General features: G+C 42.0%; 1 protein-coding gene across 5 annotated transcripts in view; it reads right to left on the bottom strand.

Moving 5' to 3' along the window:
• The window catches only part of Slc38a1 (solute carrier family 38 member 1), a 73,108-nt gene that overhangs the window by 16,590 nt on the left and 43,257 nt on the right, over positions 1–13,261 (bottom strand). For all 5 annotated transcript variants that reach the window (XM_070039378.1, XM_070039372.1, XM_070039381.1 and 2 more), the window contains 4 exons: positions 8,761–8,834; positions 6,042–6,134; positions 5,149–5,230; positions 2,838–2,920 (listed from right to left, as the gene is read on the bottom strand). In XM_070039378.1, coding sequence (XP_069895479.1) covers positions 2,838–2,920; positions 5,149–5,230; positions 6,042–6,134; positions 8,761–8,834 — 332 coding nt within the window. The remainder of the gene's footprint in view (positions 1–2,837; positions 2,921–5,148; positions 5,231–6,041; positions 6,135–8,760; positions 8,835–13,261) is intronic.

A 13,261-nucleotide genomic window follows, 5' to 3' on the forward strand; every position in this document is an offset into this window, starting at 1 on the left:
TCAGCTTTTAATTTTTTCCCCCCAAAAGGCTAGTACTCTACCACTTGAGCCACAGCTCAAGTGGTTTTTTGTTTTGGGTCCGGTTGTGGGGCCTGAACTCTGGGCCTCGGCGCTGTCCCTCAGCTCTTCAGCTCAAGGCTAGCGCTTTACCACTTGAGCCACAGCGCCACTTCTGGCTTTTTTCTTTTTGCTTATGTGGTGCTGAGGAATCGAACCCAGGGCCTCATGCATGCAAGGCAAACACTCTACCACTGAGTCACCTTCCCAGCCCCAAGACTGTACAATTTTTATCTCCAATTAAACACCAAAAAAAAACACTTGAGGGCTGGGAAGGTGGCTCAGTGATAGAGCACTTGCCTTGCTTGTCTGAGGCCCTGGGTTAGATTCCTCAGCACCACATAAGCAAAAAGAAAAAAGCCGGAAGTGGCGCTGTGCTCAAGTGGTAGAGTGCTAACCTTGAAATGAGCTGAGGGACAGCTCCCAGGCCCAGAAGTTCAGGCCCCATGACCGGACCTAAAAAAAAACAAAACTGTACAGTCTTTTCCAGCCCAGGCTGGCTTCCAGCCATGATCCACAAATCTCAGCTTCCTGAGTAGTTAGGATTATAGGTATGAGCCATGGGTACCTGGTCCCCTCCACAGATCTTTATTCTGCCCTTATTGTGTGTGTGCTGAATCAGGTACAATACTTCTCTCCCAAGTAAGATGCAGGCACCAGAGGATGACGTGGGGTTCTAAGGATAAATGAGGATCAGAGGGCCTCTCTCCCATCCCTTCAGAATGCCTGGGAGAGATCTCATGGCTGACATCAAACTCTACTGAGAGGCCGAGTGAGCTTTGGGGAACTGCATTCCTCTCATCCTTAGGAAGGAATTTTTTTTTTTTTTTTTGGCCAGTTGTGGGGGCTGAACTCTGGGCCTAGGTGCTGTTCCTCAGCTCTTCAGCTCAAGGCTAGCGCTCTATCACTTGAGCCACAGCACTACTTCTGGCTTTTTTCTGCTTATGTGGTGCTGAGGAATCGAACCCAGGGCCTCATGCATGCAAGGTAAGCACTCTACCACTGAGCCAACTTCCCAGCCCCAGGAATTTCTTTGATACCAACTTAAAGAGCACTTCTGTTGGCACAGCAATGCCTACACACAGACCCAGAAAGCAGAAAATTAAGTAGTTTTAAAAGATATTTAAATGCTGGATGCCAGTGGCTCAGACCTGTAATCTAGCTACACAGAAAACTGAGATCTGAGGATTGTGATTCAAATCCAGCCTGGGCAGGAAAATCCATGAGACTCTTCTCTCTAATTAACCAGCAAAAAGCTACAAGTAGAGCTGTAGCTCAAGTGGTAAGAGTACTAACCTTGAGAATAAAAACTCAAGGACAGTGCCTAGGCCCTGAGTTCAAGCTCCAGGACTGGCACCAAAAATAATTTTTTTTTTAACTTAGGTATTCCCTAAACACTGGCTATACGGATGGCCCAAGTGGTAGAGTTCCCTTCTAGCATAGATGAGACCCTGAATACAAATATCAGTACTGTCAAAAAAGAGAGAGAGAGAGAGAGAGAGAGAGAGAGAGAGAGAGAGAGAGAGAGAGAGAGAGAAAGAAAGAAAGTCTCGATAAATACTAGAAAAGTTTTGACATTTTAAAACCAAAACAGAAAAGGACATGAATTCAAGCTTCTGCTTTGAATTAGGCCAGCTTTATAGGAAATGCACTTTAGAGATTTTTTTAATCAGCTATAATCTGGTCTTGTTATTCAATGTATGAAATTCCTATGGCATTTAGAGACTATACTTTTCTCTATGTAAGCATAAAAACAAATATCAAGCTATGAGTGGGTGGATCATGCCTGTAATCCTAGCTACTCTGGAGGCCGACAGCTAAGGACCCTGGCTGGTTCAAAGCCAGACTGGGCAGGAAAGCCCATGAAACTGATTTCCAATGAACTACCAAAAAGCCAGAACTGGAGCTGTGGTTCAAGTGGTGGAATACTAGCCTTAAATACAAAAGCTCAGGGAAAGCATCAAGGCTCTGAGTTCAAGCCCCAGGATTTGTGCCTATATTCACATGCATGTGCACATACACACTCATGCGTGCACACACACACACAGAGTCAAAACCAACTGAATATAACTTGGAGATCACCTGTCACCTTTGAATTTTCTCTCTCTCCTTTGAATAAGGGAAATCTAAATTTAGAGATGATTCATAATACTTTGGGGGTATAAGTAGAGCAATAGTCTGTCTTGAGATTTAGATTTGAAAATCTAGTTGCTTCAATCTGAGTATTTAAGATTTCAGGCTGGTGGTGCATGCCTATAATCCCAGCCCCGAAGAGGTGAAGTTTGAGGCCAGCCTGAGCTACATGGCAAGACCGTGTCCCCAAATGAAAAACAAAAACAAACAAGAATGCTAGATTGGGTGTATAGATAGAGCTAGAACATACCCCACCCCCTTGCCCCAACCCCTGCACAAAGCCTTGGGTTCAATCTCCAGCACTGTGAAAACATCAAACAAATAAACAAAGAACACCTTCTAAGAGAATTCCACTTTCTGGAATTTTCACAGCAGTTCGTTACACCAGTGAAAATAGTAGCCTTTGTGCTTCTTTCATAACCTTCTTTCTCCTCACTCTGGCTCTTTGACACAAGAGGCGATTGCTCAACAAGTCCTGTACTAACCAGCATTTCTTGCTCATTGCCAAGGCAGGTAGCTTCATGCTTGCAATTTGACTGCTGGATCGTTACACTACGTGTGGGATAGGAGGCAAAGCTGTTCCTTTTCAGGAGTTTGCTGACTCCTCTGGGTAGTGTAGAGACAACAGACACAAAGTTTCTCCTCACCTAAGTTCTTCAAGAGACACAGAGGGAGAATTATGCCGAAGGTCACCACCACCACCAGCACGCGTCCATCCACATACCAGGCTCTGAAAGGCAGGGAGGTAGCTACTGTTATTTTTTGTTGCTGTTGTTTAGAAAGAGACATTTTTAGACAGGCGCTGGTGGCTCACACCTGTAATCTTAGCTACTCAAGAGGCTGAGGTTGAAGATGGAGGTTCAAAGCCAGCTCAGGCAGGAAAAGTCTGAGAGCCTCTTATCTTCAATTAGCCACCCCAAACAGCCAAAAATGGAGCTGCAGCTGAAGTAGTAGAGTGCTAGCTTTGAGCAGAAAAGCTCATGGACAGTGCCCAGGTCCTGAGTTGAAGCTGTAGGACCAGCACACCAAAAAGAGAAGACTTCTTTTTCCCCTCAAAAGTAAGTTTTTACAATATATTTATTAATTTTAATTGCTGAGGTTTTTTGTTTTGTTTTGTTTTTCTTACCTTTTTATTTTTATTTTTTTTTTATTTTTTTTTGTCGGTCGTGGGGCTTGAACTCTGGGCCTGGGCGCTGTCCCTCAGCTCTTCAGCTCAAGGCTAGCGCTCTAGCGCTTGAGCCACAGCACCGCTTCCGGTTTTCTGGTGGTTTATTGGAGATAGGAGTCTCACGGTCTCTCCTGCCCGGGCTGGCTTTGAACCGCGATCCTCAGATCTCAGCCTCCTGAGTAGCTAGGATTACAGGCGTGAGCCACCAGTGCCCGGCTTTACCTTTTTATTTTGTTCTTCTAGAATATCAGGATTTGAACTCAGGGTCTTATATATGCTTGGTTGGTGCTCTACTGCCCAAGCCAGTCCTCCAGCCCTGGTTTTTTGGTAGTTATTTTTGGAAATGGAGTTTTCCCAGACTTTTCTGCTCAGGGTTGGCTTTGAACCAAGATCCTGTAAACTTCGGCCTCTGGGTAGCAAGGATTATAGGCTTGAGCCAATGGGGCTGGGCCATCACTTTGTTTTTCCTTAGACAATTATTCAAGTTTATTCAAACACTTTAAACATAGCTAGTACTCTCCTGTACGAGGACCCTACTCCCAGGTTAGAGACAAAGAGATATTGTTTTGTTTTGTTCCTCTCCTTTTGGCTAAATGTAACATTCCTGTAAATTATTTATGTGATTTCAAAGCTGAATGCATATATTACATCTGTCAGATTATAAGCTGGGCTATTAAATATTCAAAGAGAAAGTTCCTTTTGGATTGGCTTGGCTGATATCATGGGGAAGCAAGCCACCAGACATAGGCATTTCTCTCTCCAAGGTTTGACCTTGGATTTGACTTTATACCCTAGGATAAAACACTAGGCACTCTGGCTTCTATAATCTTCTTTTGGGGTAGGGTAGGGGAGACAGAAAAACTAAGGCTGACAAAAAGTTTTAAACAAGGAATCAAAACATCAAAAACAATATTCCCCAAGATTAGCTCTATCTATTGAGATTGACTCAATTCTACATTTGTGTGTGTATGTGTGTGTGTGCACACGCATGTGTGTGTGCATGCTGGTCCTAGGGCTTGAACTCAAGGCCTGGGCACTGAGCTCTTCTGCATAAGGCTAGTGCTCTCCCACTTGAACCACAAGTCCACTTCTGGGGGGTTTTTGGTGTTTAATTGGAGAGAAGAATCTCACAGATTCTCAGATCTCAGCCTTCTGAGTAGCTAGAATCACAGGTGTGAGTCACCAGCTCTTTTATGTTCTACTTCTGGGATAAAATTACTATACTTAGTATCTGGCCAGGTGCCAGTGGCTCACACATCTAATCCTAGCTACTCAGGAGGCTGAAAATTGAGGATCATGGTTTGATGCCAGCATGGGCAGGAAAGTCTATGAGACTCTTATCTCCAATTAACCACAAAAAGCTGGAAGTGGGGGTGTGGCTCAAGTGGTAGAGCACTAGCCTAGAACACAAAAGCATAGGAACAGTGCCCAAGCCCAGAGTTTAAGCTTCAGGACTGGCAAAAAAGAAAAACAAAATAATCCAAAAAAACCCTCAGTATCTATTTTACTTCATAAAAACTAAATAGAGATTTCAGGCTCTTTGGGACAATGTAAATCTACTAGTTATAGCATGACAGAGAAACCTACCTCTCAATTTTCATAAAGAGAGTTCATCCTGCTTCTTTTATCTATATTACCCCCAATAAATATATTATTGAACCACACATCAAGAAAAAAAGAGCTTAGGAAAATTTGCATTTCTGAAATTTTCTTAACTCAAAAGGCTCGGTTAGCCTGCATTTAAATCAAACACATTTTGGTTCTATCACAAAGAATGGTCCACAACTTACGGAAATTCCTCTTCTTTTCCCATGAGGAACTTGATGGCGGAAGGAAGTTCATTTTTGACTATGAAGAGATAGCTCAGCATTGCTGGAGGAAAATGAGAATGTTTTTAGAAAGACAATCCTAAGGCACATGTTACAATTTTTGTGAGATGTGACAATTCAGTTTCCAGACTAACTTCAAGAACACAAGCAGCTTGTGTTCTTGAAGTTAGCTGGTGGCTCATGCCTGTAATCCTAGCTATTGAGATGCCTGAGATCTGAGGATCATGGTTTGAAGCCAGTCCAGGCAGGAAAGTCCAGGAGACTTTTATCTCCAATTAACCACCAAAAGAACTGGGAGTGGTAGTTTAACAGGCTCAAGTGGTACATGCTAGCTTTGAGCACAAAAACTGAGGAACAGCACCTGGGCCTTGAGTTCAAGACTTAGGAAGAAGCACCACAAAAAAAAGAAAAACAAATGCTGAGCGCTGATGGCTCAGGCCTATAATCCTAGCTTATTCAGGAGACCGAAATCTGAGGACTGTAGTTTGAAGCCAGCCTGGGCAGAAAAGTCCATGAGACTCTTGCCTGCAATTAACCACCAGAAAACTGGAAGTGGAGCTGTAGTGGAGAGCACTGGTCTTGAGCAGAAAAGCTCAGAGGCAGGGCCCAGGTCCTGAGTTCACAACCCATGACCAGAAGCAGGTAGCTAAGCCCACTCTGGCAATATATTCATCTCTAAGTAAGTGGTTGTCTCTTCCTTCCCTTGCGACATTTTAACCATCAGGTAGGAGCTGCTTCAATTCCGATAAATCTCATATGGACACTGAACCACCAAAATAGGAAAGATAATGATAGTCACCCAGTTTGAAATTATGTATAAAAATGTATGTTGTTCCTTTTTCTTTTTTCTTTACCTCCAGTGTTCTGTAGAGATGTAGCTCCGAAGATTACAAGCTTCCCTGTGGTACCAAAGACCTGCTCACCTAATTTTTCATAAACCATGCAACCTATTTAAAGAAACAAAGTTAAGGTCACAGAAAAAAAAAATGACAAGGTTCTAAAGGCTAACATGTTAACATCTTGCCAGGAGCCAGTGGTTCACACTTATAATCCTAGCTACTCAAGAAGCTGAGATCTGAAGGTCAAAGCCAGCCCAGGCAAGAAAGTCCATGAGCTCTTTATTGCCAATGAACTACCAATAAGCTGGAAGTGGAGTTGTGGCTCAAATAGTAGAACACTGGCCTTGAGTGAAAAAAAAAAAAGCTTAAAGGAACAGCTTCCAAGTCCTGAATTCAAGCCCCAGGACTGGCACAAAGAATGAAAAGTAAAAATAAAGAGCCAAGACGTTATATTTACATTGTTTATTCACCAGGTTGCCCTGCGCTTCTCTAGAACTCCCATGTTGGCTTTGCAGGTTAAGGTACTGGCATGATGAATCAAGTTCCTGACATTTTTAAATGTCAGCCATGAGCTCCATTTCTGCTTTTTCACTTGGCTAAAGAAGTAGGAAAGTAACTGAACTATGAGGTCATAAAAGTTATTTTAAACCATCTCTACCTTTCTTGGGGAAATTCCCACTCTGATATTTTTTTTTACAGGTTTGATATATATTCTTAAAATGTTTGATTTCTAAAAGATTTTCATTTTTTGAGACCAAAAAAAAAAAAAAAAAGAGTACCTTTTGAATTATCTTACTGGCTGCCAGAGGCTTATACCTGTAATTCCTGTATACCTACTCAGGAGGTTGAGATCTGAGGATTGAAACCGTTACAGCCAGCCCAGGCAAAGAAATCTGTGAGACTTTTATCTCCAATTAACTAGCAAAAATCTGAAAGTAAAGTCGGGTGCCAGTGGCTCATGCTTGTAATCCTAGCTACTTAGGAGCCTGGGATCAGAGGATCATGGTTCGAAGCCAGCCTGGACAGGAAACTCCGTGAGACTCTTATCTCCAATAAACTACTCAAAAAAGCCAGAATTGGGTCTGTAGCTCAAGTGGTAGAGCATTTGCCTTGAGCAAAAGAAGCTCAGGGACAGCACCCAGGCCCAGAGTTCAAGCCAGCAAAAAATAACAATAATGACCATAATAATAATAATTAAATAAATATCTGAAAGTGGAGCTGTGGCTCAAGTAGTAGAGTGCCAGCCTTGAGTGAAAAAGCAAAAGGACAGTTCCTAGGCCTTGAGTTCAAGCTGCAGTTCTGGCACACACACACACAAAATGGTTTCAGAACATCTCAGTCTCTCTGATCTAAAATAAAACACCAAATTTAGCTACATCTAACAGTTACTACATAAAAATTCTGATCATTTGTGAAATTTAGGTGAAAGATAGCTCACTTCTAAAATGAAAGCTGTGGATAAATCTATCCAAAGAATAAACTGATGTCACCAAAATGTGAAACTGATCAACCGGCTCATCTCACTCAATGCTAAAATCCGAAAACATTCATTAAAATCATGACAGTTTGAAGTCCAGGTTTTCAAAAGGTTCACAGAAGAGCAATATGGGTCAGGCTATAATTAAACCTTTGTTTAATCTCTCCTAAGACTGGTGTTTAAACTAGACAATGACTAGATGCTGAATTTATGACAAAATGTTCCAGGCATCTGTATACAATAGCTGGCCAATATGGCTTGAGCTAATGTAAAAGTCAAAGTATCATGAACATAATCCAGTGATTCAGGCATGGAAAATAAACACGTCAGGTATTGTACTGTCCAGAGAACTCAGCGTCCTAGGGCACTGCCTCACTCCACCTTGCCTCAGGAGGAACAATTTCTCCTTGGAATATGCACCACAGAGGATAAAACATCTGTTTACTTCACAAACACTCTGCTCAGGATTTATAAAGGCCTAAAGAAAGATTGACGCCTTTCCAGTGATGTCATCACAAACCAGAAGAACAAGAATGAGTGACAACAGTATTTGTTCAGTGTTCGTGTCCATTTGATTTCGGTGTTGCTGCCACCGTCAGTCTTTCCATAGAAGGTCAAAGGATTCCTTTGTTTCTTGACATAATCCAGTGCTGGCTGAGGAGCGCAGGTGGCTCTCACCTGTCATCCTAGCTACTTAGGAGGCTGAGAGTTTATCTGAGGATCCCTATTTGAAGCCAGCCTGGACAGGAAGTCTGTGAGATTCTTATCTCCAATTAACTGACAAAAAGGCAGAGATAGAGCTGAGGCTCCAGGGGTGGAGCACCAGCTTTGAGAAAGAAAAAAAACAAAAACAAAAACAAGTGAGGCTGGGCTGGGAAGGTGGCTTAGTGGTAGAGCGCTTGCCTTGCATGCCTGAGGCCCTGGGTTCGATTCCCAGCACCACATAAGCAAAAAGAAAAAAGCCAGAAGTGGCGCTGTGGCTCAAGTGGTAGAGTGCTAGCCTTGAGCTGAAGAGCTGAGCGACAGCACCCAGGCCCAGAGTTCAGGCCCCATGACCGGACCCAAAAAAAAAAAAAAAAAACAAGTGAGGCTGCAAAGACCTGAGTTTAAGTCCCAGAATAAATAAATAAGTAAATTACTACTAATGATCACAGTCATCATTAATAATCCAGTTATCCTTAAAGGAGAACTTCACTTATTCATAATATCATACTGAAAATCATGGCCTTAACACAATTAGATCTCTTCACAGCTTACCTGTTTCCTTGGAGCAGATCAATAGGAGGTTTATTGAATATATAGACAGCAATGTCACTGAAGTCAATAGGATCCTAAAGCAAAGAAATGAAACCCTGAGGTCATAACTAGAAAATACATTCTGACCTTTAATTTTAGAATCGCTAAGGTGAATATACATGGTTAACACCAATTGTTAACAGTATCCAAAGTGTGGATCCTATTACTTACCCTGCTTTAAAAACCTTAATAAATACCCCACCAAATAAAGGAGCACTCTGCCAATGCTAGTTCATTATGTAATTCAAAGCTAAGCCTGAAACTCTTGGCCCACGTCTATAATCCTTACCATTCAGGAGGCTGAGATATGAGGATCAAAGTTCAAAAGCAGACCAAGCACAAAAGTCTATGCGACTCTTATCTCCAATTAACTAGCAAAAAGCTAGAAATGTAGCTGTTGTTCAAATTGTAGAGTGCCAGCCTTGATCAAAAAAGCTAAAGGCCTTGAATTCAAGCTCTAGTACCAGCACAAAATAATAAAAGAAAAAGAACCATATGCCAGTAGCTCAGATCTAGAATGCTAGCTATTCAGGATGCTGAAATGTGAGGATTGTGGTTCAAAGCAAGCCCAGGCTGGAAGGTACAGGAAACTCTCATCTTCAATTAACCACCCAAAGGCTAGAAGTAGAGGTATTGCTTGAGTGGTAGAGTGCTAACCTTCAGTAAAAATATAATAAAATAAAAAATGCAGAGACAGTGTTCAGGTACCAAGTTCAAGCTCCAGGGCTGGCACAAGAAAAGAAGGAAGGAAGGAAGGAAGGAAGGAAGGAAGGAAGGAAAGAAGGAAGGAAGGAAGGAAGGAAGGACATGTCTGGTATGATGCATTATTGCAATGGATTGCACTGTGGGTAATTAAAGGCAATTATGTTCCCAGTAAGTGTTGCTGAGAGGTACTTGGCCACAGCAGGCTGAGGTGCCTGCCCCACCTCCACTGCACACTGGTTGAGTGGTGGCTGTAGGGCTAGTTCCAGCTCCTGGGCCTTGCTTTGCCTGGGCAGAAGGACCACTCCTCAGCACCCTCTGGTCCTATAGAGCTTTGCTTCTAATGTGTAGCTTTGTAGCCACCAGGAAGTGAAAGAGGAATACAGAATGATCACCAACAGAACAGATGGACTGCCAGAAATGGGCCAAAAGAACAAGAGGGAAAGAGTGTCACAGAAATCAAACAAACGCTTAGAGAAAGAATAGAAAAATGATGCTGGGCACTGGTGGCTCATACCCATAATGCTAGTTACTAAGGAGGCTGAGATCTGAGGGTTGGTTCAAGCCAGCCTGGGCAGGAAAAGTCCATGAAACCCTTATCTCCAATAAACCACCTGTGGCTCAAGCTAGCCTTGAGCTGAAGAGCTGAGGGACAGTGCCCAAGCCTAGAGTTCAAGCCCCATAACCAAAAAAAGAATAGAAAAATGAATGCTTGGGCAAAGGCCAAGCTACCCCCACTTCAAGGGGAATTCAGATTAAAAGTTTAAATTAAAAAGTTATGAAATGGTGCTGGCAAAATCAGTTAAACACCTGTAGAAAACTAAAGTTAGATCCTTATATATCACCCTGTACCAGAATCAACTCCAAATGGATCAAAGACTTCGAAGTAAAAGCAGACACCCTGGAAACATTATAGGAACAAACAGGAGAAACTCTAGGGCGCAATCGTGCAGGCCAAAATTTTCTTAATAAACTCCCAGAAACACAACAAATCAAAGAAAGGTTGAATAAATGGGATTGCATGAAATTGCAGAACTTCTGTACGGCAAAGAAAATAGCTACCAAGATCAATAGAAAGCCCATGGATTGGGAGATCTTCACTAGCCATACAACAAAGGCCTCATATCTAAAATATACTCAGAACTCTAAAAACAGATCCTCAGAGAAACAACTGCCCCATTAATAAGTGGGCTAAAGACTTAGAGACTTCTCTGAAGAGTAGATAAGAATGGCCAAAAGACACATGAAGAAACGCTCAACTTCTCTAACCATAAAAGAAATGTAAATGAAAACAACATTGAGATTCCACCTCACCCCAGTTAGAATGGCTATAATCAAGAAATCTAATAACAATAGATGCTGGAAGGGAGGGATGTGGCCAAAAGGGAACCCTACTGCCTTGTTGGTGGGAATGTAAACTTGTTCAACCACTCTGGAAAGCAGTAAGGAAGTTCCTCAAAAGACTCCACATAGCGCTCCCCTATGACCCAGCAATCCCACTTCTGGGCATTTACCCCAGTGATTACAAACAAGGCCATACTAAAGCTACCAGCACAACTATGTTTGTTGAAGCATTATTTACCACAGCTAAGATATGGTATCAACCCAGCTGCCCCTCAGTAGATTAATGGATCAAGAAAATATGGCATATATATGTATATATGAATATATATATATATATATACATATATATGCTTCCATCAGAAAGAATGACATGGATTTGTTAGGAAATAGAAAGACTTGGAAAAAATCATATTAAGTGGAGTAAGCCAGATGCAAAGAAATATAGGTCCCATGGTTTCCCTAATTTGCAATAATTAGTGTATGTCTAGGATAGTCTTATCAGATAAGCAGAAAAGGTCAAAAGCTATGTACATATGACCATATAAGATGATGCTAAGTGAAATGAACCCCAAGATATGGACACAAGAGGTTTTTCTTTGTTGTTGTTTTTAATGTATTATGTGATTTTTTTTCTTTAATATGTTCTTACCCCTTTGGTATATTCCCTGTTGTCACTGTATTTGATTTTTGCACCCTGCATCTTGTATATACATTTACCTAATTTGGGGAGGGGAAGGAGAATACAAAAATATTGAAACAAGGACACAGGATGATCCATTGCAACAATAATACTCACAAGACACTATGTCAGAAATGAACTTTACAATTTTGGGGTGGGGAGGAATGGGGGAGGTGGGGGAGGGAAGGGATAAGGAGAAAAACAAAGGAGGGGGTAATAATACTTGATAAGAAATGTACTCATTACTTTACTTATGTAACTGTAACCCCTCTGTTCAGCATCTTTATAATAAAATAATTTTTTTAAGTTATGATTCATGAGCTGGGTGCCAGTGGCTTATGTCTGTAATCATAGCTATTTGGGGAGCTGAGATCTGAAGATCAGTTTTAAACCAGCTGCAGGAAAGTCCATGAGACCCTTTTTATCCCCAATCAACAAAAAGCCGCAAGGAGAACTATGCCTAAAGCGGTAGAGCATTAGCCTTGAGCAAAAAACTCAGGGACAGTGCTAGGGACCTGAGTGCAAGACACAGGTCTGGCATCAAACACACACACACACACACACACACACACACACACACACACACACACACACACACACACACACACACACACACACACACACACACACACACACACACACACACACACACATTTTGTTAGCCCAATGATCTCCCTTCCCACAGCTTAGTACACTCCTTCCCCTCACCACAGCTTAGCATGCTCCCTTCCTAGGCAATATTAGGCCTATAGTAAAGGCAGTAAATAATCAGCCTCCAACCCCCTTTACCTTGGGATGGCACTTCTCTGGGGCAGCTACCACCATATAAGGCAACAAGAGCCCCTTAGAGTGACCTTCAGGTCTGGGCAGCTGCAGGGCCTCTTATCTACTACTTGAACAAGAGCCATAAATCCCAGTCCACCATGATGAAGCCCCTGGACCTCAGGTCCCCACCAGGGTCTCTGCCTCCTAGCCCCTTCTAGCCTCTCCTAAATCTCCTAGGTTATATAGGTCACCTCAGAAAATAGCCGGCGCTGCTTCTTACTTCTCCCGTGTGAGAAGGGTTTTGCCGGCCCCTTTCTCGGCAATAAACCTTTCTTTGTCTTCTGTGTCTTCTGTACCTGGATATCTGCATGGCTTTCTGGAAAAGTCTAATTTCCTCTAGCATATATGTACATATGTATGTATGTATGTATGTATGTATGTATGTGTATATATATATATACGTATACGTGTGTGTATATATGATTACTAATATATATAATTACTAAGAAAATAAAATATAGTGTATCTGTTTGGTTAGAAGCCTTCAGTAAGGATAATTATGATCACTGAGGAAGTGCCTTCAGATATACTTCTTTATTTGTCATGAGTAAGGAGAGTGATTAAGGGATATGAGATACTGAGAGCAATTGAGATAAGTCATACAACAAGACTTGCTAAATCCTGTTGGAGAAAAACATATAGGACTAAACTATAGCTTGATATATTTTGCTCTAAGATAAACAATATTTACAAGGAAGAAACAAGGTTTGAGTTATATTCCGAGCTCTCTCATGTTTTTCAGACACATTCAACAGTCAGGCACTGGTGACTCAGGTACTTAGGAGGCTGAGATGTGAGGATTGAGGTTGGAGGCCAGCATGGGCAGAGAAAGGTTGTGAGATTCTTATCGCCAATTATCCACCAAAATGCCAGAAGTGGATCTATAGCTTAAGTGTAGAGCACTGGCTTTGA

This window comes from Dipodomys merriami, unplaced genomic scaffold (assembly GCF_024711535.1).
Source record: "Dipodomys merriami isolate MVZ:Mamm:240054 unplaced genomic scaffold, mDipMer1.0.p SCAF_10, whole genome shotgun sequence".
Taxonomy (NCBI): domain Eukaryota; kingdom Metazoa; phylum Chordata; class Mammalia; order Rodentia; family Heteromyidae; genus Dipodomys; species Dipodomys merriami.